Source organism: Cavia porcellus, unplaced genomic scaffold, assembly GCF_034190915.1.
Source record: "Cavia porcellus strain 051 isolate PalLab524CR breed Dunkin Hartley unplaced genomic scaffold, mCavPor4.1 scaffold_14, whole genome shotgun sequence".
Taxonomy (NCBI): Eukaryota; Metazoa; Chordata; class Mammalia; order Rodentia; family Caviidae; genus Cavia; species Cavia porcellus.
Genome location: NW_026947497.1, coordinates 61,571,894 through 61,598,938, shown reverse-complemented (window position 1 = coordinate 61,598,938; position 27,045 = coordinate 61,571,894). Strand labels below are relative to the sequence as shown.

The 27,045-nt window shown below is 58.9% G+C and overlaps 1 protein-coding gene and 1 long non-coding RNA gene across 15 annotated transcripts in view; one reads left to right on the top strand and one right to left on the bottom strand.

Annotated features, from left to right (window-relative positions):
* Positions 1–24,309, top strand: part of Ccdc13 (coiled-coil domain containing 13) — a 42,910-nt gene extending 18,601 nt beyond the window's left edge. For 3 of the 5 annotated variants that reach the window (XM_013160243.3, XM_063260979.1, XM_063260977.1), the window contains 13 exons: positions 2,442–2,584; positions 3,748–3,837; positions 6,480–6,596; positions 7,471–7,575; positions 9,413–9,574; positions 11,129–11,305; positions 12,212–12,418; positions 12,945–13,084; positions 13,370–13,453; positions 14,806–14,928; positions 22,618–22,754; positions 23,444–23,549; positions 23,890–24,309. In XM_013160243.3, coding sequence (XP_013015697.1) covers positions 2,442–2,584; positions 3,748–3,837; positions 6,480–6,596; positions 7,471–7,575; positions 9,413–9,574; positions 11,129–11,305; positions 12,212–12,418; positions 12,945–13,084; positions 13,370–13,453; positions 14,806–14,928; positions 22,618–22,754; positions 23,444–23,549; positions 23,890–24,049 — 1,751 coding nt within the window. In that variant the 3' untranslated portion in view covers positions 24,050–24,309. Of the gene's footprint in view, positions 1–2,441; positions 2,585–3,747; positions 3,838–6,479; positions 6,597–7,470; positions 7,576–9,412; positions 9,575–11,128; positions 11,306–12,211; positions 12,419–12,944; positions 13,085–13,369; positions 13,454–14,805; positions 14,929–19,348; positions 19,507–22,617; positions 22,755–23,443; positions 23,550–23,889 lie in introns of those variants that run through there. The other 2 variants (XM_063260978.1, XM_063260980.1) reach the window with 2 other exon arrangements.
* LOC106029206 (uncharacterized) lies at positions 282–27,012 on the bottom strand. Of its 10 annotated transcripts, none has more exons than XR_010051561.1 (15): positions 26,745–26,947; positions 23,245–23,347; positions 19,584–22,773; positions 19,391–19,467; positions 17,034–18,596; positions 12,948–14,504; positions 12,705–12,829; positions 12,188–12,253; positions 11,137–11,257; positions 6,531–9,544; positions 5,299–5,343; positions 4,727–4,937; positions 4,490–4,566; positions 2,025–3,336; positions 282–833 (listed from the first exon to the last, which is right to left on the bottom strand). It is a non-coding gene; the product is annotated as an uncharacterized LOC106029206 (long non-coding RNA). The 10 variants fall into 10 exon arrangements; XR_010051564.1 differs by lacking the exon at positions 282–833 and having other exon boundaries at positions 2,581–3,336; positions 12,948–13,874; positions 14,238–14,504; positions 26,745–27,012; XR_010051566.1 differs by lacking the exon at positions 282–833 and having other exon boundaries at positions 2,581–3,336; positions 12,948–13,110; positions 14,238–14,504; positions 26,745–27,011.
* Between the last annotated feature and the right edge of the window lie 33 nt (positions 27,013–27,045).

Genomic DNA, 27,045 nt, shown 5'->3' with positions numbered 1-27,045 from the left:
CCAGAGTGCCAGGATTACAGATTTGCACCATGCCCAGCCAACCTTACCTTTCAGAGAGAGAAGGCCGACTGGTCCCATTTGTGTTCTAAGCCAGGCCACAGCTGACAGGCTGCTGACCACTGATGGTCCTTTGGCTGGATTTTTAGTCAGTGCTTTAGTGATTACAAAGCACTTCACTTTTTGCAGTCTATTAGAATTAGTGTCTTACCATGTCAGGTGGAAGGTAGAAACCTGGCCAACACAGTGGGCCGGCCCTACATTCTCTACACTGATGTGGTGCAGCTTTTAGATGCATTATATGGGGTTTATTGAAAATCTTATTGACGTTATAGGTTTTACAGACAACATGATACACACTTTAGAGAGCTTAAGGAGGTAAACATGGTCCATCTCCTGGCTTTGGCGCTTCTGTGCTTTCCCCATGCTGTCCCACTTATCAAGGAGGTCCAGCTTCAGGACCACGCTGGCCGGCAGCCAGACGGCACTGGAGACAGGAGGAAAGGAGAGGACCCCTGGTCTCGGGCTCCCCTGCTGTCCACACTGAAGAGAGCAGTTCCGGGACCTGAACCACTGCCAAGTCCAGGGAAGAGACAGTGCCCTAGTAGACTCAGCCCTGGGCCATTTGTGCTTCAAGGGCTGCTTTCCACCCAGACATGCTTGCTGTCTGTCTTAGCTTCTGGGTCTGAGGCACAGTACCCAATACTCAAATTTTAAAGGAGGAGAAGTTTAATCCAGCTCTGGGTTCGGGAGATTCGGTCCATGGTCGGTTGACTCTGTGGCGGGAACATCATGGTAGCAGGGCATGATGGAGGAATGTGGCTCCCTCACAGTGACTGGGAAGCAAAGAGAGAATGAAAGAGGGCAATGCACTCCCCCAAAGTGCCCACAGTGACCATCCCAAGTGGGTACACCGAGCAGCAGATCCACCCACGGGGAGCACTGTGCTCCCTGCCCCAGTCGCTTCCCATAAACTCTGAGGGACGTGCTAGATGGAAGCCTGTCTGCTTCCAGAACCCTCACCTCGCTTCTTCACAGGTTCTGTCCTGGGGCATGGGGTACTGAGTGGGAATAATAGGGTGACCCCTGCGTCCTCCTCCCTAGCAGAGCCAGAGCTTCTGCTGAGAGCGTCTCTTCAGCTGCTGAACTGGAGATGTTCCCAGCGACCTTTCAGCATCCCTCCCTGTCCATGGCATGCATGTCACAGGACCAGGGAGCCAGGTGCCACCTGGGGCTAGTGGTGCCTGTCCCTCTAGCCCTCTAGGAAGCCTGGCCTGTTCCGAGCCCTCACCCTTGAGGTGCCCTTGTCCTCTTCAGCACCTGTGAGGTTCTCCTCCCACCCGCCCCACCCATGGCCCAGCCCACATGGCCAGCAGCCTGGATGGAGGTTTGGAAGCTCCTGGTGCTGCCCTGTGCTCTCTGCCGCTGTCCCCTGTCCTGCTCTGAGGCATGGCCTGGCCTCCCTAAAAGGCGGGATGAGAAGGCGCCTGTCAAGTGCCTGGGGCTGGAGTGCTGGGAGCATCTGGGGAACTTGCAGACCAGCGGACCAACCGAGAGCCACCTCCCTGTCTTGTCCTGAGCCCCACTGTCCGCCACCCCTCGCTGTCCACTGTTTGCTATGTGCGTCCAGCTCCCCTGGCCTCCCTTTCAATCCTCATACTCTCCCTCTGTATGGAGGCCTCCTCCCTGCTGCCAGCCCAGTTCTGAGCTCCATGTGCAAACCCCCTCCTCAGAAAGACCACTCAGGCCCCAAAGGGGACCAGCAAGGGGACCTGTCCCTCTCAGCCCTGGAGGCCTCTCTTCTCGACACAGTCTTGATGCCCCCATAATCCCCACAGCCTCATCGCTTGGTCTCCATGTCCCGTCTTCCCTGCTCAGATCCCTTTTGTTCGCCACCAATCCCAAATGCTCAGAGGGCCCCCGCTTGGCAGAAACTCATTGGACGCTTCCTGAGCAGCTGCAGGGGTGAAGTGCTGCCACAGATGTCTCCGGAAGACACAGCTGCTCCCAGCAGGAGTATCACATACCTCGGACATTCGCCTGGCAGGGTGGGCTGGGGTGGCTCAGCCTGTCCCCGGTCCCTCTTCTTCTATGGACTGGCCAGCGGGCCTGGATCTGCTCACCCGCAGGTGGTGTGAGTGATGAAAGCAGCGTCCCCAGTGCGCCTCACACCCCTTCCTGCCCTGGAGTTGGCCGGAGTCTAGAGCCTAGCAGGCAGAGAGGTGTAGGGGGCTACACCCCCTCACTGAGGGCTCCAGGGAAGACCTAGAGCGTAGCTTGTCTCCTACGGAGCTCTTCCTGGGGTGTGCGGGGCCTCTCTGAGCCCCTGCCCTGCGCAAGCACCTGCCCAGCACTTTGCCCTTTATAGTGTGACGCTGCAGCTGCATGATGTGAGAGAGTACACATGTGTCCTTTCTCTGGACCTTGCCATCCCCTCGTTTCAGGGACAGCTGGCCTCGCGGGAGACATGGTTGCCGCCAGAGTCGTGGAGTTGTCCAAGAGGAACCGAGTGCTGGCAGCGGAGTCAGAGGGTGCCCGAGCCAGGGTGAAGCAGCTGAGCAGTCGTGTCCAGGAGCTGGAGCGGGAGGTGAGGACCTTGCTTGGGAGACCAGGGACCTGGAGCACCCAGGGCCACCACGGTAGATGCTGCAAGGTCTCCCAAGGGCTCAAAGGACAGCATCAGGATGCACTGCTGTCTGTTGCCTTCCAGGGCCCAGCATGGCAGCCTGCACCAGGTCTAGCCACTGACGGTACAGGGGCTGTGGCTCCGCACAGGGTGTGGAGGCCTCATGTGACTCCACTCCCATGCTGGTGGCTCTGCAGCTGTGAACGAGTCACCACACTCAGCACCAAGTGCAAACTCCTCTCCTCTGTGGCAGTTTGTGTGTGTGTGGTTTTGTTTTGTTTTTTGGAGACAGGGTCTCTCTGTGTAGTCCAGGCTGGCCTTGAACTTGGCTTGTATGTAGTTCCAGCTAGCCTTAAACTTGAGGCATTTCTCCTGCCTCAGCCTCCAGATGGTGAGATTGCAGGCATGCCCCACCTTATTCAGCAGTTTTCTGAGACTGGTCTGAGGTTCTGAGCCAGGCCCTCAGGGAGATGCAGGGGTCAACATAGCCATGGGTGGCTTCTAGCACCCTGGGGACAGAGCAATAGGGGCTTGCGGTATGGTTGTCACCAGAGATGGAGAAGAGAGCAGCAGATAGATAGTGGCCAGGCCAGAGGGGAGCCCAGGGCAGGGTGCATAGCAGGTGCAGATTCTGAGAGCCCAGCAGGTGCCATAGTCTTGAGCAGGTTCAGGTCTGAAAGTGGCCATGTGGTCCAGAGCAGCAGGAGCTGAGGCTGGAAACATAGAGCATGGGTCTCATTCTGCCTCATCAGACAGAGCCAGGGCCTTGGCTCGAGGAGCATTGGGAGGCTGTTAAAGGCTCGTGTGTCTGGCACCCCATGTTCCTAACCCATCTCACCATGCCCCAAGTCCATAGTTCCTCCGTCCTCACCTCCCAAGCTGGGTCAGGGCTCGGCACTGTGATCTGATGAGCAGCTGGCAAAGCCCTGGGCTGCTCTCCTGGTGCATGGGGAGAGGGGCCAGCAGTCTGTGAGGAAGAATCTCCCACTCATGCCCGCTAGGTCAGCCGAAAGGACCAACACCCCACAGGTTTGTAACCACACACCCCACGCACAAGGGCACCTTGCTCTGGCCATACAGCATGGAGCACAATTAAATATTAAGGGTAAGGTTTGCTTTTTCAGCTGCAGACGGCCCTGGCCAGGCTACCAGCCAAGGGGGCCACAGACACAGGAGACAAGCCACCGAAGGCCCCAATGGGAGACAGCACCTTGGTACGGACCCCACCTGTGCCCCCTCTTCCTCTTCCTCTCCTCTTGTTCCTCTTCTTTCTCCTCCCTCACTCCCCCTCCTCCATGGAAAGGCAGATGCCTCTGCCGGGGTCCCCCTGACTCTGGCCAATCCGGTGCCTGTGGAGCAGTCCCCAGGGAATGGTACCCAGGCCATGGCCCTAGCAGAGCCCAGGAAGGTCGGTTCTGATTCAGTCCCAAGGGAGAGTGGGTGCAAGGGGCCCAGCCCTCAAGAATCTAGAACGACCCTCGCCTCCTGCTTACACCTGATCACTTCCTGCATGGCCCCACTGCCTATCCCGGACCCAGTGCTCCACCCCAGGATGCCCCTCAAGGGTGGCTCACACTGCAGCAGAAAGGCCCTGTTGAGGGGGCATGCTTCCCCGGCCCTGGACTAAGCCAGGGAGGGGACTTGCAGCCATGTGAAAGAGAAAGGCTGGTGTCTGACCTCAAGCTGGACCCACAGAGTCTGGATGTCAGGAAGGTCCCAGGAGACCAGGCCAGTGGGGGACCAAGGAGGTTCTGATTCCAGCCCATCTGAGGCTCAGGCCACCTGAGAATTCAGGCCCAAGTCTGCGAGGCCTGCCCCTTGGCTGGGGCAGCAGCTTTTCTTATCCAGGAGCAGCAGAGGGCTCACCTCTCTAGAGGTGCTGGGCTGAGGTCATCAGAGCCCCTCCTTGGCCACGCTGCCTCAGGTTACCCCACCGTGGTGGCCTGGAGGGATGGAAAATGCATCAGCCACAGGAAGGTGCTGGGGTTTTCTGAGCCCAGTAACCAAGGGCATTGAGCAGGGACCCCGTCCATGGGTGTGCAGGAGGAAGAGGGTGGGCATAAGGAAGAAGGGGGTGGCATCCCTGAGAGGGCTAGGGCTTACCAAGAGTGGGGACAGAGGAGGGCATCTGTCACCTATGCCTTCCTGGAAAGGGAGACTAGACAGGGCCTCCTCAAGGAGCCACACAGGATGGGAGCTCGATCTTGCTGGGGCAGCAGAAAGGGACTTGAGCTGGAGCAGCAGGTCTGGGGTGGCCGTGGTGGGCAGGCTCTGACAATGGAGCGCCTGTCATGTGCCTTGCGTCTTCCTACTTCTGATCAGAGTGAGACAAAAACGATGTCTGCTCAGGAGGCTGAGCTCAGGAGGCTGCTGGGGCTGAGACAGGCACTGTGGCTGCATCTGGGCTCTGGTTCTGCCCCACCCAGGACACACCCCAGAGCGGGGCTCTGGGGATATTCACGCGGTTGGCATGGGCATTGCTCACATGATTCCCTTAGAGGCCGCAGCCAGGTGCGGGATGGGAGGTTTCCTGGATCCCCCACATGAACAGAATTCCACTCTGGACTTCTGTGCCCCTTGCCAGCTGCTGGCCCACCACAAAGGCACTGCCAGGACAGCACCAGGGGAAGAGCCCTCCCAGGGCCCACCCAGACTGCTTGAAGCCTCCTACCTACCTGGAAGGAAGATGGGCGTCCGTATAGGGAGAGGGTGGCAGGCACCTGACAGGCAAAAAGACGCACGCATATTTTTATAAAAATTTACTTGTATTTCCTGTAAGGTTGCAGCTTGCAAACTTTGCTCAGTTGTTTATTCCTGTTAGTTGGGCATGGGGCCTCGAGGAAGTATGGGGAGCATTTTATACAGGAAGCTCACTGCGCTCAGGGCTTCTGGGCCAAGTGTCCAGGGCTAGGTTCTTTGGCCACTGGTTTGCAGTGGAGCTGCCTGGAGCCTCTGGGGTCCATGGAACGCCCAACATGGTATCCCTGGGCCACCTTCCAGGGGCATTCATGGATAGGAGAGGAAACCTCTGCAGCAGCCGCCTGCCTCCTGGGGTGCTTCCCCCTGTGTGTGGGTGTGGGTGTGGGACCTCAGCCCCTCTGCCGGGAGGAGCAAAGTCTCTGCGGCCGGCCGGGAAGCCCAGCGCAGCAGCTGCTTATACTGGGAGAGTCGGCGAGGTCAGAAAGATTAAGCTTCTGTCCCCTGATGTCATCTCTACCCCGCTGCATGCCAGAGGGCAGGCACTTCCTCTCTGTTTCCTTGAAGCCTGGGAGGAGCTGGGGGGGGGGGCACAAGAACAGTGCAGAAGGTCATGTCATCAAACACTGTAAATCTGCATCCAGTGCTATTTTATTTTATTTATTTTTTCTCCCCCTCAAATGTTATTTTTAAAAAAATAAATCGAAGACCCCACAGGCAGTCTTGAAGGTTGCCATAGTTTTTCAGACTACAGAGACTGGGGATGTGGGGCTCACACTTGGGCCTTATTCCTGTGCAGTGCCCCAAAAGCAAGGCCCTGTTTGCAGCCGTCTGCAACAAGACCCAGGCCCAGGACTGATTCCAGGGGAGGGAGGCCCCAGCAGGGAGGTCACAGTCCTCGTGCAAGTGAACCGGTTCCTCTGTGAGTGCGGCTGGCAGAGGCCAGACCCAGGGGCCCCCTGTGCCAGCCTGCAGTCTCCCACAGCGCCCTGCCTTTACCAGCCAGGTGGCTAGGCTAGGGGCTTCCCTCCCAGGACCTACCCCCCGGGGGTCATGAGGATGGCATGGGGCGCTGGGCATCTGATTGGGGAAGTGGGGGCTGCTGCTCTCCCTGCCTCAGGTAACAAGCAACCAATAGGTCTCCTCTCCCTCCTACCAGCTGGAGACCCCTGAGGTGAAGGCCCTGCAGGACCGCCTGGCGGCCACAAACCTAAAGATGAGCGACCTCCGCAACCAGGTCCAGGCTGTGAAGCAGGAGCTCCGAGTGGCCCAGAAGGTCCTTCAGAGCTGGGCTGGATGTGGTGGCCATGGGACAGGTCATCTTGGGTCTGGTCCAGTGGGTGTGCTGCATAGGAGCCACATAGGCACCACGTGGTGCCCACACTCTGGGAGGAGAAGGGGGAATCTGTCTGCCCAGGGAGGGTTGTGCGAGGCTCCTGCCCATCCATGCACCCCAGTGGGCTCCGGGTCTGCACTTGGACCAGGAAGCCGGCCAGAACTGGCCTCCACCCCCACCCTCCATGGTGTCCCCACATGAACAGGCGGCCCTGTGCTCTAGGCCCCTTCAGAGAAAGCGCTTGGGCTTGGGGCCCAGGCCCCGGCCCAGGGCTTGGTTATTTATTTCTGTTTACACGGCAGATTCTCTGGCATTTTGCTTTCCCTCTGGAACCACTCAGCCTGGCCACTATTTCCAAAACAATGCTGCATTGTAGAAACGAGCACCAGAGACTTGGCAGCTGGGCAGGGCTTGGTGGGGGGCTATAGCGGGGCTCAGGGCCCAGGCTGGTGCTACCTCCAGGCCTGGACATGGAGCCCAAGCTCCACATACCCCAGCCCTAGGGCTGGGTCCCTTGCACTCTGATGACCACTCACCCTGGCTCCTCATAAATCACCAGATGCAGAGGCCCCCAAAAGTTCAGCTCCACGCACCACAGAATGCGTCGGGTGCTGGGAACCCAGCTGCTCTGTGTTACTAGGAGGTGCTGAGGGCTGTGGGTTACCATCTTCCTGGGGAGACTTGGCCTTCAATCCAGGATCAAAGGCTGAGGACGGGTGTGGGTGAAAGCGGGATTCTCAGGGGCTCCACGTGCCCAGCCCTGCTTCTGAGGAGCCTGGGGAGGCTGCAGAGATGAACCCCTTTGTGCATCCAGGTTTTGGCCAGTGAGGTTGGGGAGGATGTGAACGTGCAGCAGCTCCTGTCCTCGCCGGGGACCTGGAGGGGCCGCGCTCAGCAGATCCTGGTCCTGCAGAGCAAGGTGAGTGTCACCCACCAGGCTCCGCCCGCCAGGCCCGGCCCACACCAGGGACCTGGACCAGGGCACCCAGAGAGGCCTACAGGTCCCGGGGAGCACTACAGGGTGGCTCTCCGAGCCCTCCCCCGCCACCTGATTTTAATTTGTCAGTGACCAGAAAGCGCTTATACAACACCACATTCCAGTGCTGGTACTAACAGACACCACGGCCTTTGGCCCAAGTCCTTGTTCTCCGGGCACGTTTTTCCCCAGTTCATCTAAATGTGCGTGACTGTTGTAACTGTGGGCTTTTTCCAGTTCCATCCAGATGCTTTGAATGTTTTCATTACCCAGGGAAAGCCTAGCCTTGCTTGGCCTTTGTTTTCTAAGTATTGTGGAGCTCGCCCAGCAAAGCTCAGCGCTGGGGCTCCCTTCCAGCCGCTGGAATACGAGCCCCACTTCTTCCCTACCCACAGCACACACTTGCTGTGTGACCTCGAGCAAGTTACTTCTGGTCCTTGCCTCGGTTTCCTCTCCTGTGGTATGGGGATAATACAGGCTGCTGGGAGAACAGAGCAAGTGGCTATACAGAGCGCTCAGCTTGGATAAAGTGACCAGTGAGGAGAAAGCATCCTACAGAGGCCACTGCACGGGCCTGTCCCCTGCCTGTACCAGAAGGGGTACAATTCCCAGACTGGCCCAGCACATCACCGCATCCCCAGGACTTCAGGCCTGTGGCTCCCCAGCGCCTTTCATTCTCAGGGTCACCTGTGGGACCACTGAGGCCAACACAAAGAGAGGCTCCAGCTTACTGCACTGGTGATCAGATTGGCTCTGCGCCTGGACTCGTCACTGCTCTGACCGCCCTGTGACGTTGGCCAGTGGCTTTCTCCCTGTGCCTAAGTCTCCTCGCCTGTCAAGTAGAAACAGTATCAATGCCTTCCCTACAGGGTTGTTAGGGTTAAATGAGATGATACTCAGCACTGGCCTCATTAGTAATTATGGCCATCACGCTGTGTATTAAACGTTTTAAATTACTAGAATTACCAGGAAGCGCCGCCTCAGGGCCCTGGTGCTTGCTCCTGCCCTGTGCCAGAGATGCTACTGAGTCCTGCCTCCTTTCTCAGAAACTTTGTCTCCATAGAATTTGTTCTAGTCCCAACCTTTCTCCAGAGGGACCTTTGCTCTAGTTGCAGTTTTGTTTCCGGGTGGTACTTTGTTCTAGTTGCAGCTCTGTTCCATCACCTGGTTGTGTCCCCAGGTGAAGCAGGATAGGAAGGACCCTGGGAACTCTCCGCTAACCCGTGTGACAAACACATTGCTCTTGCCACTTGCCGAGGGCCTGTGTGCCAGGCTCTGCATTGAGGGCTTCACCTGGACTCTCTTAGGGTTTCTCAAAGTTGCCTAATCTTAAAAATCCCCCAGGCCCTCCCCTTGTTGATCTGGAGTGGACCCCATAATTTATCCCTGCAAGAAGAATCTTGGTGGATTTCATGTTTGGATGTGTCCGGGACCCTGCATCCTCTCAACCACTTTATGCAGCGTTCACCCCAAGGTTTATTTTATGGCTGAGAGAACTGAGATTCAGAGAAGTTAAGTGACCCGTACAGTCACATAACCAGCAAGGTTCTGGACGCCCCCTCTGCAGAGTCTCCTGCAGGGGCCCCTCTCTGAGGAGCCATGGTCCTCAGTGGTCCAGCCCCAGAGCTCCTCCCTGTTCGGACACCATGGGCCTCACTGGGTCTCCTGCAGCCCTCTGGGCAGTGCCCCACTTTCAGTCCCAGCAGGGTCTCCTGTCTCCCCAAAAGGTGGTGTCTGTGACACCGACTCAGGGTGGAATGAGGAGTTTTGCTGCCCTCAGGTCCGGGAGCTTGAGAAGCAGTTGGGACAGTCCCGGAGCAGGTCTGCAGGGATAGCCGGTGACGAGCTGTCTGTCCACCCAGACCCCAGGAAGCTGTCGCCACAGGAGAGGAACCTGCAGAGGATCCGCAGCCTGGAGAGGGAACGACAGGAAGGCTGGGAGGTAAGGACCAGGTCAGGAGATGCCTGAAGCCCTGGGCCCAGTGGGAGCTGCCTGGCTGGGACCTTGCAGGGCCATGTTCGAGGTACTGTGTTTGTGCTGGGAAGGGAGAGAAGGCAGGCAGTTGGCACCCAGGGTGAAGGGCTGGGGACCACAAGAGCTGAGTTTAACCAACAGACAGAACTCCCGGCCCTGACGGGAACAGTGCTTTGGCGCCCTCGCTCCAGGTGCAGGTAGGCTGGGGACTTGAGGTCTCTCTCAGGTCTGGGTTGGCCATACTCTCTCCCGAGGGACCCCACCCTCCTTGCCAGTCCCACTGTGCTTCTGACCAAGTCCTGGAACTCACTGTCTTTGGCCAGGCCAGAGTCTTTGCCCTCTGAGCTGGCCCTGGAGGCCCAGGGAGCACCCAGCTCCATTGCCTGAGCTGTATAGCAGCCTACGAAGCCTGGGTGGATGAGAGTGCAGAGAGGTGGGAGGCAGTGACAGCCAGCCATGCAGAGGGCCCTCCTCGGCCAGGCAGGGCTTCCTTGCCGGGAGACTTTGCCTTCTCAGTGTTCTGTGAGCTCCAGGCAGACCCTGGGCCAGGGACACAGTGACCATCCTGCACTCTACCTCCCAGTGTTCCAGGCCACCAAGCATAGGTGGGGACAGGGCCAGGGCTGCAGGCCTGGGCTCTGGCTTTCACCTCAAAGGCAGCGGAGGATCCTGAGGGTTTTGAGTTGACTGGATGTGGTCATCGGTGTGGGTTGGAAAGGTCATGTGACCAGGGGAGGGGAGATGGAGGAGGCAGTAATGACCCACATGGACAGATACAAGGACCTGCAGGAGATGGGGACCAAAGTGGGGCCCAGAGTGGACCCCAAATGGCCCCGAGGCTGACGGGAGATGGAAAGGAGCTGATAAAAAGTAGTGAAGGACTGGGGGGTGCCAGGGCGGAGGGGTGGGGCGAAGGCAGAGCAGGGGACCCGCTTATGCCAGGGAATCTGTGGCCCTGGCTGCCGAGCCCTGTAGCAGGGGCAGGTGCTATGTCCTACAGGTCTGTCCCCCTCTGAGCACTGTTCGGGCTGAGCAGAGCAGAGGCCAGCCTGTCCTCTGCCATCACTCCTGATTTCCAGCAATCAAACCGTCTCCCGCTCCCAGGCTGTCTGTACCTTGGTCCTGGCGTCCCAGGTCTCGCCACCCACACTCCACCCTGGCATGTGCCTCTCCCTCTTCTGCGCACTCTGCACACACCCCTCCCCACCCCCTGTCCCCACCCCACTTCTCAATCTGCCCTTGCGACTTTTGGGTGTCACCTGTACCCCTTGCTTGGAGGTCCACTCCCTGGGAACAAGCACTCGGGCCATCTCTGCTGGGCCCGCAGCACATGGCAGGCCCTCAGAAGCATAGAGGTGCAGGAGCTGAAAGCCAGGCATCCTGCTGTCATGTTTGGCCTAATGAAGGTCCTACTCCAGGCCGACTTCACTTGACACCTTGCACTGCTGGGTCTTCTTGTGCCAGACCAGGGCCCCTGGCTGGTAGGAGCTGGGTCTGACCAGGCCCCGCTTCCCAATGCAGAAGCTTACAGGCGAGCGAGATGCCCTGCAGGGTGAGCTGGAGGAGCTGAAGAGGAAGTTTGAGGGCGTACGCTCCCGCAACAAGGTCCTGTCCAGCGAGGTGAAGACCCTTCGGGGCCAGATGGGGACCCTGGTGGAGAAGGGCAGGCACGATGATGAGCTCATCGATGCCCTCATGGTAGGCAGCCCCTCTGCCGTCCTGAATCCAGGGTGGGCCCAACCAGAGACCGTGTGGTCCCCAAGGGCCCTGTGTAATCTGGGTGCTCAGAGCCTTCACCCCGGGACAGGGCAACTGGGCTTCAGGAGCACAAACCCTGGGCCTGAGGACCTCAGGGCAGAAGGAAAGATAGAAGGAAGGGGCGAGATGGGCCAAGGTCTGGGCTCCTCCTGAGCAAGACCCCAGGGGCTGCAGGGGCCGCATTTGTGTCTGTCCCTCCCCAGGCCCTGGAGGAGGCTCTTCCCCCAAGACAGCACCCAGATCATAGGTCAGGGTCCCTCTGCAGCTGGCTAGAACCCAGGACACAGCTTGGCTACATAACAGCTCAGTCCTGGAGCTCCTGACTTCCAGGCTGCCCCACCTCGATGCTGCCCCACGGGGCCAGCACACCTCTGCCCCCCTTGCTGGCTGATCCCAGCCCAGGAACTGCCCCTCTCTAAGCTTCAGCAGCCTGTTTTAGTGACCAGGTACAGCCTGGGCTTCCTCTACCATCCCCACATGCCACTGGCCCTGTAGACCAGCCCCGTGCCCAGGATTCTCTGGCCTCTGCTTCTTCCATCCCTCTGAGCTACTGGCATTACCCTTACTGTCCTGCTGCAGAAAGCTGCTGCTCTGAGTCTCCTTGGGGCATTTCTAGGGCACGGGGCATCAGGCAGATGCCAACAGTCCTGGGCAGAGAGTCAGGGTGCTGCCTCCATGGGTGGCCTCTTGCTCCTTACCCCCACACCTGCCCCGAGCCACCTGCCGGGTTTGAGTCCCCAGGGGGCTATGTTGCGTTGTGCTGCAATCAGGTTCTTGAGGCCCAGGAAAGAGACAGGGGTCACCTGAGCACCCAGTACTGACCTTGCTGGCTGGCCTGGCCCTCAGGAGCAGCTGAAGCAGCTACAGGAGACCCTGAGCAACCTGAGCCTGCAGGAGGAAAAGACACGTGTGTCCCAGCGCCACCAGGACCAGAAGGCCCAGAGTGAGGCCCAGCGGAGCAGCAGCCTGGTGGCCCAGCTGCAGGCCATGGTGGCCGAGCGGGAGGCCAAGGTGCAGCAGCTGGAACTGGAGATCAGGCAGCTGGGCATGCAGGTGAGAGGGGCGGGCACCTGCCAGACCAGCTGGCAGCATTTGTTTCCTCAGAGCAGCTGGGGAGGGGCTTGTGCCAGGCTGCCAGTCCCGACCAGCTGTGCCCTCCTTGACAGCAAGGACATTGGGGTCCCCTGACCTGCTCTGAGGGTCCTCTAAGGTCCCTGCCCAGCCAGTGCCCACCCCCCATGTCTGGGAGAGAAAGGGGCAAGAGGCTGACCGACGTGACCAGCCTGAGTCACAGTGGCAGCCCGGGGCAGGAACCCCTGCGCAGATGTCAGAAGCTGACCCTGCCGAGTCCACAGCACCTCTCCCAGCCAGCTGGATGTGGAGCAGCTCCTGGCTTTCTGAAGAGAGGCATTATCCAGTGTCATTGTCATGCGAGCAGCGCCTGCCCACACAGGCCTCGCTGTCCTGTGGAAGAGAAGACTCTTTCAGGTCCCCACAGGGCCCCGAAACCCAGCCAAGCCCCCCCTCCTCTGGGCCTCTGCGCCAAAGCCTGAAATGGAGCCACGTCTGTCCTCCACAGTACCTCCGGGACAAAGGAGCCGGCGAGGGGCCCTGTGGGCCTGAGGTCAGCCCCATTCACCCCGGACACCCAGGGGACCAGGGCCTGGCCAGGTCTCCGGGCTCTGCAGGTGGCCACAGCAGCCAGCTGAGATCCTCTCGGTGAGCTCCTCTGTTGCCGCAGGGGCCTGAGAGCGGTTCATTGATATTCAGAAGCAAAGTCCTCTCCCTGGGAGACCCCGTGTGTTCCAGCACATGGCCCAGTTACAGCAGCGGGGCCAGGTCTCATTGTGACACCCCCTTTGAGCTGACACCCCTCGGGAGGCATCTGCCTGGCCCCATGCAGACTCACTAAGGGACTGCTGGTCCCGACATAAGCTGGGCAGGTGCATTCTGGGAGGAGGTCACACTAGCCTTGGCTGCTGATGCCCCCTGCCCCCTACACAGCGCCGTGAGCAGCCTGGGCCACACGCTGGTGGAGTCAGTACCTACGAGGCCTTCCCTGTCCGCCCACCATGGGACCACACCCAGGTAGGAACCCCCAAACCCAGCTGCCATGAGGAGTGGGGACAGAGGGGCCAAAAGCCCCAGATCACCTCCAAGGCCTTGGCCAGTGGCCTTGGACCCGGAACCCAGACCAGCACCTTCCCTGTGCCAGTGACACGGGCCTCAGTCTCTAGGGGGAGTCAGTCCCCACCCTAAGTCACTGTTACCGATACCCTCGGTCTCCACCTCTTTGATGGTAGAATCAGCTGGGGCCTGAAGGAGGCCTTTGTTCTGACAGCCAGCTCACAGACAAGGGCAACTTTGTCCTGCCTCAGCCCCCTGGAGCTCCACTCCTGTGTCAGCAGACTCTGGTCCCTCAGGCAGGTCACCTGGCTCCAGTGAGGCCACGAGGGGCCCTGTCTCCCTCCTGTCTTGATGTGCAGTCCCCTGTCTGGGCTGCTGCCTCCTGAGGACCCCACAATAGTTGCAGCTTGGCACTGGGCAGCATGGGAATAGCACCAAGGCCACCAGCACCGTCCTCCCAAGGAAGGGCAGTCCTGTCTCTGAGGAGCCAAGCTCAGCTGCCCATGGGGCACTGCGCCCTCCCTTCCACAGGACAGACCACAGATGCTGATGGAGCCCAGCCCCCCAGGGACATGACAGCATCCAGGCTGGGGGTCCCTGCCCAGCTCCTCCAGGTGCCTGGGTGGACAAAGCGAAGGGACAGCCCCTCCCTCTTGCTCTTCTCCCCACCCTGGCCTTGTCAGGGAGCAGCTGTCCACACCACAGCCAGGGGGCCCGGCTTGGTGCAGGCCCCGGCTCACTGTACCAGGATGCAGATGGGTCCTACATTTCCAGCAGCACCCAGGCAGCACCACGGCCACTCCCACAGGGCCACTGAGCATGAGGAGTGGAGTCAGGAACCAGCTTGGGGCCCTGGAGACCGTAGACCCGCATCACTTCAGTGCTCAGTCGGACCCAGGGCTGCACTTGAAGAGGCCCCCTGGCCCATGCCCAGCATCGCTGTGCAGCATCTGAGTCACATGTGGGCTCCAGGACTTTGGGGTGGGGTCCCCTTCTTCCTGGTCCCAGCCACCTGTGAGGAGGGGAAGACAGGCTGGGCACAAAAGCCAAGGCCACTGGACATCGGAGGACAGCCACGTAGGCACCGTGGTGCCCAGTACCCAGGAGCCGGGTTCCATAGCAGCCAGCTGGAACGGGGATCACATAGGCCACAGCACCCCTGTGACCATGACAGCTGACAAGGCCTGGGAACTGCAGCAGGGCCAGGGCCTGGCTGTGCCACCTCCTCTATGGCTGTCCCTGCCACTGTCCCAGGCATGTATGTGAATTTTTGGGTCTCAATGACCTCTTCCCTCTGCCTTCCCCCCTGGCAGGTTCCCAGACACCACAGAGCAGAAAGGCTGGCAGGCTCAGGTAGCAGAGACCAAGGCTCTGTGGCAGGCCGCTGAGGTGGAGCGGGACCGGCTTGCTGAGTTCGTTACTGTGCTGCAGAAAAGGTAACAGGGCCAAGGGGTGCTGTCTGGGGCTGGGCAGCATAGGGCAGGGCTCCCTCCCCGAAACCCAGCTCCCAAGTTGATCCAGGGCAGGACCCACCCATGGATCCCATGGCCTTGGGTCCGGCTGGCATGCTGTGGTCCGTGTGTCTGTGGGGCCACCCTGCACCCTGGAGTCTCAGGAAGAGACACTTCGGAGCGTCCTGGGAGGTTTGGTGGGAAGAGACCGGGCTGGGCTGGGTCCAGGCTGGACTCTTAGCTGTGAGGATGGCGACTTCTCTGGGGATACCATGGACCAGAGACCCCGGGTCCTCCAAAGGCTTTTGGCAGACTTCACATGGCTAAATCAGTGCTTGTCCCAGTGACCCCTGGCAAGGACCGAACGTGGCCGGGCCAGTGCCTGCTCTGCCACATGACCCCCCATGCTGATGTACAGCTGTGCTCCATCCCCTGGCCCTGCTGTGCATCCACCATGCCTCCCCTGACAGCTGCAAGCCAAGTTCTGGCCACATGGGGTGGGAGGAAGACTTTCAGGAGGTGCTGGAAAACTCTGAGGTGCACAGCAGAGGGGAGCCCCAGAAAACAAGTGGAAGAGCCCCAAGGCTACCTGTGAGCACCCAGGCCACAGTGACCTGGGTCAGCAGCTTCCCACGCTTACACTGTGGTGTGTGGACAGGCATAGGCCCCTGTCCATCCATGAGGGGTGTTAACAGGACACAGCACAAAGAATTGTCATTACCAAGAAGTCAGGGTTCTGGGGCAGAGGGCCCTCAAAGCAGTGATTTTTTTCATTTTGCTCTTCTTATGGGGAAGATGTGAATTTCAGATAGTCGGGTTCCTAAGAAGAAACAGTATTCTTTTCCTGTGGTTGAGGTTTAGTGGACAGTGCAGGTCTCTGGTCTATCAAACGGAGATACCGACTCAATTCCAACTTTCTCTCCTATTCCTTGTCATGCCTGCCACTGGGACGTGACTCAGCTGTCTCTTGCTGTGTAACAAATATCTCCAGCTCAGTGATTTCACACACAGCTGTGCATTCTTTCTCTCGGTTCTGTGGGCTCACTGGTCACTGTGTCACCTGGGGTCACCCAGGCAGCCTCCCTGGGCCAGAAGGTCAGTGAGTGGATGCCTGGGTCCCCTCCTGTGTCCTCTCTGTCTGGGGTGGGGGCTGGGGTGAGGCACCTGGTACAGGCAGGATCTGAGGGCCCTGCCACTCTCGGAGCGTGCACGGCACCCATCATCTGCACTGTGCTAGGGCCAGTTGGCTTCCCAGGCCATCCGCCAGACACACAGCTGTGTCTCCCCTGAGTCTCCTGAGCTCCCTGCTGTCTCCCAGGCTGTCTCAAGAGCAGGGCCCAGGCACCACCTGCACTCAGATCCCCAAGCCGGCTCAGTGCAGGGCATCCCCTATGAGAGCCCGGCTGTCCTTGGCCTGACCTGGCCTTGGTCTCTCTCTGTGCCATTTCCTGTGTCCCTGCCCTGTGCCCCACGTCCCAACCCCCAGCTCCATCCTGTGGAGCTGAGGCGAAGGGAGCAGAAACCTCGTCATCGTGTGTCCTCCTCTCTCCATCTCCTGTCCAGCGCCCGTGCTCCCCTCGCCCAGTGCAAGCTGCTCGTAGATTTTACCCACTTCTCCAGCCATGGTGGGAGCGTGGGAAGGCTGCCGGCCGGAGTCCGGAACATGGCTTCAGAAAACGCATGTCATGTGGTTGGCTTTGTTTTCAGTTCCAGGATGAGAATTTCCATGTCCGAATGCCCGATTTGACCCCATTCTCTTTGTCCTGTTTGCTGGCCTTCATATTCTCAATTTGCCACGATCTTCCCTGCTCCCCTTTCTCCTTTCTTCTCCTGGGTGCTGGATGGGTCAGTTCCATTTCCCTCTCATCCATGGAAGCTGAGAGTTGACAGCCCTTCTGTGTCCTTAGTGTTACCCTTAACGTTCCCGGAAAGCTCGGCTCAGCGAGGCTATGGCCACTGCCTTTCCTCACTGTCACCATGAGCGCTGGAATAGGTGGAACGTTTGACTGATCTCTCCTGGTGCTGTTTTCCGGTATTTTCCTCTCGTGTGCTTTCTTCAACCCCCCTGAAAGTAAACCCTCCAAACTCACCTTGGGGGTGAAGTCAGCATTCATTTCATTTTGCCAAGGTCTTTATCTTCCTCCTCCTCCTCCTCCTCCTCCTCCTCCTCCTCCTCCTCTTCCTCATCTTCTTCTTTTTTTGCACTGGAGATGGAAACCAAGCCTTTCAAACTGAGCTACACCTCCAATCTCCCCACCTTTCTTTTTTGCAACAGGCTCTTGCTAAGTAGCTAAGTTCCCTCAGACTAGGCTCAAACTCGAAATTCTCCTGCCTCAACCTCCCAATAGGGTTGGGATTATGGGTGTGTGCCATGGTCCCGGGCCCATTTCCTTCTTGCCAGGGTGCATCTGTGGGTTGACGGCAACCGTGTAAACCTGCTAAGTCTTCGTTTATTTTTGTCTTTACTATGCTTTTCTCTATGACTTTTTTTTTTTGTCTCTTTGAGCTAGGGTCTTACTATACAGTTCAGGCTGGCCTTGAGCTCCCTTTGCAGCCCAGGCTGGCCTTGAATTAGCAACCATCCTCCTGCTTCAGCCTCCTGAGTGCTGAACTTGGGTGAAAATTTAAGAGGAATTTGGATAGAATTCTAAATGGGTCTTTTTTCTGAGCACTTGGAGGCCACCATTTGGTCTCTGAGCAAGCACTGCTGCTAAGAAGAAATCTGCTGTCGTCGGTTTGTTATTCCTTTGTAGCTTTGTCCTCTCTCTCTAGACATTTTTTGGATATTCTCTGTCTTTGATATTGTGACTGTTCACTGCAGTGTGTCCAGGTACACACGTGCATACACACACATACATGCACATACACGCACGCACACACGCACCAGTTTCCCACTCAGGACCCCGAGTCCCTTTCCCCTCTCTGTATTGTCCGGGACTCCTTCTGTGTTTGGCTTCGCCCGGCTCTCCCCTCCCTCTGGAATTTCTGGCCCCTGCACGTTACACTTTCTTCCTGCCTCTACTTAGCCCTGGGGCTGAACTCTGAGAACGTCCTTCGAATCTGTCTCAGTCCACCTTGTCTGTTGGGCCACACCTCTGCTGTGAAATCCAGTTTTGCACTCAGAACTCTGCCTGGTGTCCCTTCTGCCTCTAGGGCTCCTCCTCCTCTGGGGCCTCGGGGCTTCTCAGGCTGGGGCAGGATTCCATGGTAGAGCGCCCGTCCAGCACCCCACCACCAAAAATGGGGGAAAGCCCTCACCTTTCTCTTCACAATAGCCTTAGACTCCCCGGTCCTTAGACTTCCCCAGGTCCAGATTGGGGTCTGTCAGTGGACTGTCTCCTCTGGTGAAGGACCTCCCTGTGTCATCTGTATTTCTGCTTTTGACAATGGGGAGTGGGGCGGGGGAGTGAGGCAGGGTCTCCCTGTGTAATCCAGGATGGTTTTGAACTCACTCTGTGCCCATATTGGCCTTGAACTTGCTCTGATCCTCCTGCCTCAGCCTCCCGAGTACTGGGATGACAGGCGTGAGCCACCCTCCCTGGTTTATTTCTGTGTTTTGCAAATTTACCTTCAGCGGGTTTTTCTCAGGCTGCCTTAAGTCAGGAAGCTGCCTATGGAGTGGGTTTCTGGGGGTTTGTGCAATGCCGGTGTTTCTGGAACACACAGAAGACAGTGGTGTCCAGATACTATGCTCGGTCATCCACTGTCTCCCTGTCCACCCCACCCCCAACCCCTCGGCAGAAGTGTCTCAGTCCTAGCACAGCAAGACACCCTGGAGGCTCCAGAGTGACCCCAGGAGCTGGCCAGGAGCTGGTCAGCCACTCGCTGCCTTAAGGAAGCGCAGGTGTGCGCCTCCAGCCACCTGCACCAGTGAAGAGGCCCCGGCCACACAGCTGACGGTTTTCCTGGTTTTCTGTCATAAATGTGTACTTCCTGCACAGCCTGCTTCTCCACCATTGTCCCTTTCCTCACGGAGGAAACTCACTTCTCCACAGCTGAACTGCAAACTGTTTCTTTGTACATCTAATGATCCACATCTGTATGTACGTGTGTATATATCCATGTGACACATGTGCGATCAAAAGTCAAACCCAACAATAAACACATCTTCACACTTTCGTGAGGGTTTGTCTGTAGCAGACTCATAAAAGCAGAATGGCTAACTCAGAAAATATGCACGCCTAATACATTCACAAACAGGCTGGGCATGGTGGTGCACACTTGTGATCCCAGCATGGAGGAGGCTGAGACAGGAGGATCGCAAGTTCGAACCCAACCTGGGCAATTTAATGGCTTATCAAGACCCTGTCTCAAAAAATGAAAAAGGGGGGCTGGAGCTCAGTGCAAAATCTAGGGCTGAAAGGAAAAAAAAGTTTACAGATAACGGCAAGTTGCCGTTTTACAGTGAGTGGAGTTCCTGCCGAGAATGTGAAGCCCCGTCACTCACCTGTACCAAGAGTCACCAACCTGCAGCATTTTCGCCAAGCCAGTGAAAGAGCACTGTCCTCTCGCAGTCGTGGCGCTCTGTGGGGGCCGAGAGTAAAGCTGCATGTATTTCACACACCTTTCATGTGTCCTTCCCTTCTGGTGCCTGTTTCTGCCATGGCCTGTTTTTCCCTGGTTTATAAGGAGTTTCTTACATTTCACATGTGTGGGAGCGGGCACACATTTCTGTGCCATCCTCACGCCGATCCCGTATCATTTATATTTAACTGTCAAGCCGGGAGGGAGGGTCTCCTCTGTGAGTCACAGCTCCATCCCCCAAAAGCAACATCCTTGCATCAGAGTTTGCACTGCTCCGCTGCTGGTGAGCACGCTTCACATCCCCTGCAGTGCAGAGACAAACCTGAGGTGGGGTTCGGGGGACTGGGGACCGTGGAAAGCTGCCGGCCTGTGGGGCAGGCAAGGAGGGAGGCGAGGGAGACCCTGGCCTGCAACAGAGCAGCCGCCTAAGGGATGTGACTACTGGTGCGAGAGCCACCACCTGGAGAAGGGACAGATTTTGTTTGCCCCTAAACTCCATGCAAACTCACCATGTACAACACATTTTGCACAGTCCAAGCTGTCCTCCTTCCTGCGTGTGCACAGGGAGGCCAGGGGGGACCGGGCCTGACCACGGCACCCCGCGAGCTCCCATCCACACCCAGTCCCACCACACAATCACCAGCCTTGTGTTTGTTTCTGAATGGTTAATTCCTTAGGAATCTTTAAAGTCCATCACGTGTTATGCACCGTCTTCTGCTGCATAGACACTACGGGCCTCCTCTTCCTGCCCCACCAGCGCTCACGGTGGTTACAGGGAATTTCACTGGGAGACACTGTCCACTCACCTCCCAGCCTCGGTTGGCAGAAAGGACTTTATCGTGTTAGATGTCTCCCCATTCCCTTTTGACTTTTGAGTTTTAAACTTGAGGAGCAGCCAAAGGTTTTATCAGTGCTCTTCTGGCTTCTACTGGGAGGATCTTGGGGTGTCCCCCAAGGTCCTCCTCTGCCAGGTGGTTAGGGTTGGGCACAGCCAGCACAGGATTCCCTAGTAAATGGATGAAGAGCTGAAGGGGTGACAGGGGCGGGGGCAGCCTCCCCAGGGCTGGGCCCCTGAGGCAGCTTCACATGGGCTCTGGAAAGGTCACTCGAGGTGGCTGCAGAGTCTGTTCTGAGCAGGAGCACTGAGGATTAGGAGGGGGACAGTGCCTGGCCCTCCAGTGTGCCTGCTGATGCAGATTCAGCCTGCGGGTCCACTCAGCCCCACACCTGGCCCCTCAGACCCAGGACGCTGGCAGCACCCGCTCTGTGCTTGTGCATTGCAGAAATGTCACCAGCAGTGACCCCTTCACGTGACCTCTTAGCAACATTCCCCCACCCTGTGGTCCTCACTTTCCCTACCCGCTCTGCGATCTGGTGACCAACAGGGCTGCTCATGAAGCCTTCCCTCCTCCTCTGAGGCTGGAGCGTCACAGCCTATTGGAAACTTCTGAGCCGACAGAGATGCCCTGGATCTGCTCTGGCCCAGGCAGTAGCCACCAGTCACAGTGCCTAGTGCAACTAAGAGACTGAATTTTACATTTTATTTGGCATTCACTTATTACTACCTGTGGATGTGAAGCTGGTGGCCAACATGCTGGGCAGCATGACTCTGCCATACCCTGGAGTCACCATTTCCTCATCCTGGTCTGTTGCTGGCCCTTCAGGTCCACCTGCGCTCCTGCCTTTGCACACAAAACCTCAAGAAACATGCTTACCCATGCTGGGCTGCATTCCATGCAGTCCCCAGCTCAGGCTAGCAGCTCGTCCTGTGCAGAGTCGCTGGCAGCTGGTCCCCTTGCCCTGCCCCACTGGGAAGGACCCTTCCCCAGCATGCACCTTCCACAGTGCACCACCAATGCATGGTGCATGTGTGAGCCTTGGTTTGAGCAAGACCTGGGAGTTCTGGCCAGAGCCTTCAGGGCAATTGGTGGCCACACCTCAGCCCACACGCTGGTGAGGTCGGCACGTCTGCCATGTGAGGTGACCATATGACAAGGTCATCATAGCCATGATGGGTGATAAGCACATAGGGACTCAGATGCATGTGTAAGATGACTTCCAACTCCAGGAAGGCAAACACATAGCAAGACAGGTCATGGTCCGTGTGCCATAGGGCTGGGTGCTGGCTAAACCAGCCCCATGTGCATCCTCGGTACCCAGGACTCTGGTGCCCCGGGCTTCTGCTCCCCACCATGACGTCCATAAGCACTGTATGTCACATGGCAAAGGACTCGGTGCATGTCATCATAGTGATGGACCCTAAAGTAGGGGGGCCGTCCTGGATTGTAAGGGCCCAGTCTAATCACCTAATCCGGGGAAGCAAAGCTGTTTCCCATCTGGCCTCACCCAGAGACGATGCATCAGACCGGTCAGAGAGGCTGGGCTGCGTGGAGTCCAGGGGCAGTGAGCCCTGCAGAAGCAGGCGGACACACATCCAGACACAGCCTTGCAGTGGGACCCTGAATCTGGCCATCCGCAGCCGGAGCAGGGGCCAGCCGAGCCCAGTGGCCTGCTACTCACATCCCTGCAAGGAGATGCATTTCTGCTTTGCTTCGCAGTACCGAGGACTGGACACTGGGCTTCATGCATGCAAGGGAACTGCGCTACCCAGGAGCTATGGCTCTGCCCTTTTTATTTTGAGCCAGGGTCTCGAAGTTGGTTGGCCTTGAATTTGCAAACCTCCTGCCTCAGCCTTCCAAGTAGCTGGGATTACAGGTGTGCATCGAGGTGACTGGCATGTGTGTTGTTTTAAGCTGCAAATCTTGTGCTAATCTATTAAAACAACAACAGAAAACGAACCCACCGGCTGCTGCCAGCTTAGCCATGGTGTGGAAGGGGTTTCTGTTGCTGAGGGAAGGTGGCACGGGGAGAAGACTGAATTCTCATTCTGCACAACAGGAAGTTAAATGATTATATTGAAACCTAACTGGTAGAAATGTGGCCGCAAACGTCCAGAGAATCAGCTAAAAACACCAGGAGCAGCTGGTCTGGGGGTCAGGAATTGGGAGCAGAGGGGTTGGGCCTCTCCAGCCTGACAGGAGCTCTGTGCATTCAAGCGCACAAACCTTCCCGTGATGCCCAGCTTCGGTATAGCCCAGGTCCCAGGGCTCTGAGCCGGTGGGGCAGGTCTCTCTGTCTCTCTGTGCCCAGGGTGGAGGACAGCAGCACCAGGCTCCTGGAGGCCGAGAGGGAGCTGCGGGCAGCGAGGCAGCGCTCGGTGGTGCTGGAGCAGCAGCTGGAGAAAGCACAGCTGGAGCCTGGCCGGGCCGTGGCCAGGGGCAGAGCAGGTAGGGACTACAGCTGGTCCTGTGCAGGTGGGACAGGCAGGACTAGGAGGCAGGGCCCTGGGCCCCCACAAGCTGTCATCTGGGTGCCCCTGACCACCACCCTGGTGCCCAGCTCAGCTCTGGCCCTGTGTCCTGTATGCTTTGGGTCACAGTGGCCAAGTGGGGGTGGGGTGGGCTCAGTAGCCCTGGGTCTGGGCACTGCCCCTCCTGCACCCCATTGCTGCCCGCCGACGTGCCCTTCACCCCACTGCCACACAGCAGCTGGAGGCCCAGGGGGCCCGGGAACCCGTGCCAGAGCCGTGGAGGAGACCGGGGTGGACTTGGCTACACCTCACTGTCCCAGCCAGTCCTGCTCCTCCAGGCCACTGGCCACGTAGGGACACCAGAAGCAAACCATCCCCAGGGCCCAGTGGGCCAGACCACAGGCCCTGCCAGCTTTCCCTTTTGCACACAGGAAATAGGAGGTTGGGGTGCTGAGGGGAGAAGCCACCTTGGCAGGATAAGAGCAGAATCAGCTGTAGCAGAGGCCAAAGCCAGGCAGGGTGGGAGAGGAATCGGAGAAGGTTCCTAGAGGAAAATGGTCTTGTCCTCACCTGAAGGAGGAATAAGGAATGTTTCACCAAGTGAGGAAATGGTGTCAGCACAGGTTTCAGCCTCATCACACGAAGTGGCTGCTGCTGCCCCCACAGGTCCGCCTGCCCCCAGCACCAGGAACAACCCAACAGGGAATGAGAAGAAGACCCCATCCTCTTCGAAGCTACCTATGGAGTCCCGTGTGGAGGAGCTGACTGCAAGGTGCCCCCGCCCAGTCTTCCTGGGGGGGGGGGTGTTCTGTCTGGGTGCAGGTGCTTCAGGGCATGTGACTCCTGCCTGCCATCAGGGGGTTCCTGCTGTGTTGGGCCTCTAGGCTGGAAGCTCAGGGGCCAGGCTACAGGTTCACCATGGCCCCTGTGCCCTCCTGACCTGAGTCCTGAGTCAGGCATGGGACACTGAACCCCTATCCCCATCCGACAGATCCTTGTCCACACCTCGGCACCCCTCCTGGAGCCCCTGGGTGCCTGGCTAGGACTGCAGGTGCTGGGCAGGGCTGGGGGACACCATGACGCTGGGCACTCAACCCTCTGTCCTGTGCCAGGCTGGCCGTGCAGGTGGAGGAAAATGAGCTGCTGCGAGCTGCTCTGGGCAGCGCCCTGCGGGGCAAGGAGGAGGACTTCCGCGTGTACCATGAGACCCTGGCCCAGGTGAAGGGGGTCTTCCTGCAGGCCCTGCGGCAGCAGCAGGCTGACAGCCACTAGGAAGGTGGCCCAGCGTGTGCGGGCTCCTAGCAGATGGCCGGAGGCCCTCAGAGCGACCAAGTCCAGCCTAGCCTGGTGGGCATAGAGGAGCCTGTGGGGACCTTGGGCACCATCAACCACAACTGGAGAACAGCAAGTCAGCTGCAAAGGGACAGATGTGGTCCCCCGAGCTGGGGCTCATGACCCCCCTGACCTGGGGCACTGGTTCCCCATGCTCTGTGGCCAAGACTTGGAATAATAATCACCACCTCCGTAACCCACAGTCTGTGAGCATCTCCCACCTGCCACCAGGAGTCAGGGGTGCCCTCACGTCCTAGATGAGGCCGGGGCTCGAGGACACTGGGCTGCAGGTCACCCTGGGCTGAGGTGTCCAGGGCCAGGCCCCCAGTTGAGCATACTGCTCAGCCCAGGCTCCTCCTGCTGCCTCCGGAGGGCCACAGGGCAGGGTCGGGTGCCACAACCCCAGGTGTGCACAGAAGGGTTTCACATCAGTGACTCTGGCCAGGCCTGGAGCCCCAGTCCTCTCTGCAACCATCACAGTGTCATCTCAGCTTCCCCAGGGAGGGTCACCAGGCCACCCAGAGCACAGGTACACAAAGGGCACCCACGGAGGCCACAGCACCGGTGAGCAGTGTGGTATGGGCACAAGCCTCGCCTGGAGACCCAGCCCCATGGGCACAGGCTGGCCCACAGCACCAGTGCCCTCCTGGGGACTCCTGGGCCCCCAGACACCGTTGAGCAGGCCCCGGCCCTCAGTAAGTCCACCTCAGGGCAGATGCAGGCCATGGGGACATGGCAATGCTGCTGGGTCCCTGGCCTGTGCCGGGAGAGGAATCCATGGCCTGGTGTCCCAGGAGCCAGAGGCAGGCGGTGGGCCAGGCCCCCCAAGTGGCCTGGGGAGGAATGGGGTGCAGGCGCCACCGCTACCAGCCTCTGCCAAGTGGCCACTACTCCCCAAGGCTCCCTGTCCTGTCTAAAACGGGGACAGACACACAGTCCCCTCACCCTGGACGCTGCCAGTGACCAGCCAGCCCCCCCCCCCCACACACACACTTGCCAGCCTTGCTGTTTACCTCTGCACCAGGAGGCAAGCCACTCCCAGCCCTAACATTAGGGGAACACTGCAACCCCTCTGCCTGCCCTCAGCAGAAGCTCCGTGGGCACCTGCAGGCTGTGGGGTTTCCAGTCCCTCCCTGGGCTAACTGTGGACAGAAATCTGTGGCGCCAGTATGACCTGGTACACCTACTGGCACCCCACTGGCACCTCTGCCCAGGCCCTGTCTCCCAGAGCCTGGCTGGACCCAAGGCGCCGAGCAGGCACCTGATAAACGCTGGCACAGAGCGCCGAGATGAGCCCAGGCTCCTGACAGTCCCCATGGTCACCACCGTGGGGCTGGCCAGACACCAGCAGTCCCCTGTGCCCCACCACTTCTCACCCCAGCTGTGGTTAGAGGAGAGCAGAGCCCCAAGAGGGCTGGGCCAGGGGACTGAGCCAGGGGCCCAAGAGAGCAAGGTGGCCTGCTGCCCAGGTGGGTGTCCTGGCCCCGCCCTCAGGTGGGCAGCTGCAGGGCCCACCCCTGCAGCCAGGGTGGGAGGGGAGGTAAAGAGCCAGGCGGAAGCAGGTGTGGTGAGCACTCTGGGAGGCTGAGGCAGGAGAGTTACAAACTCGAGCACAGCCCAGCCTGGGTAATTTAGTGAGACACTCCCAAAACAAAAAATATAAAGGGTTGGGGATGCAACTTAGTGAGAAGGCCCTGGGTTCAGACCCCAGAACCACAAAGGCAAAAGGCAGGGGGTGGTATGAGCCCCCCAGCCAGCACGGGACCTGGTGCTCAGTTTGGGGTCCAACAGGGAGACCTGGGAACAGTAATGTGGCCTGGGGCCAGGACATGGCTGTGCTGGCCAGGTTGAAGCCTAGCTGTGGCTGAGCCAGATCCCCACCACGCCCAGGCCTGCGCGTGCACACACATATACACACACACACACAGAGCCAAGTGGTCACCCCAGCTGGTGGCAGCGCTAGCCTGGAGTGGCAGCAGCACCTGCACTTGTCACCCAGGGCAGCCATGGTTCATCCTTGCCCCGCAGGGCAGTCAGTCCCAGAAGCCACCAACTGCCTTGTGCCTCAGTTTCCTCTTCTGCCACCTGGGGATGGGGGGATAGTAGTGGGGACAGACACAGTCCTGGCTGCCATTATGACCCAACCCCCACACCAACACAAATCTCTGCTGGCACTACTGGGGTCAAGACCCAGGGACGGGCTGCGACACTCTGCCTGCAGGGCTCCCCAGCCACTTGCCCCGGGCCAGCTCATCCACATGCCCAAGTGCCACCTCTGTCCCCTTCCCAGGCCTGCTTGGCCACTCTCAGTGGAGCCACGGCAGGGGCTGGGGTCAGAGGGGCTCCAGGCACTGTCCCTAGCTGATGACGGTCACATGATGCTCCCAGACACGAACTGCACCCCAGGGGAGCAGTTGGAAGACTCTGCCTCACCAAACACCAGACATTGGGAGACCCGCCCAGCCCCCCCAAGGCCCATGGCTGGCTAGGGACAGTCTCATCTTCCTGTCCGCCACTGAGCAGATGCTGGATACTCCAAATGCCCATCAGCTTTCCAGGTGCCCCTTCGAGCACCTGGGCTCAGAGACAGTTCCCAGGAGACGAGCAGGTCCCCCATCATCCCCGGGTACCATACCTGTGCCACCAGGACTCTCAGCATGACAAAAAGCAACAGAGCAGGGGCCGTGTGGGTCTACCCTGACCATGCCAGGGGCTCGGAAGGAGGCAGAGCAGAAAGCCACGGTGCTGAGTCAGGACACTGCATGCATGGCCACCTGGAAGGCTTCCTGGAGGAGAGGTCCCAACTGGCAGCAAGAGGGAGGTGGGATGCTGGGCTGTGGGGTACAGGCTGCCCCCCCCACTGTCCCTGCCTGAGCTTCTCCTCTCCCCCTCCCCCACCCTCCCGAGACTCCGCGGCCAGAAGCTCTGCAGTGCTC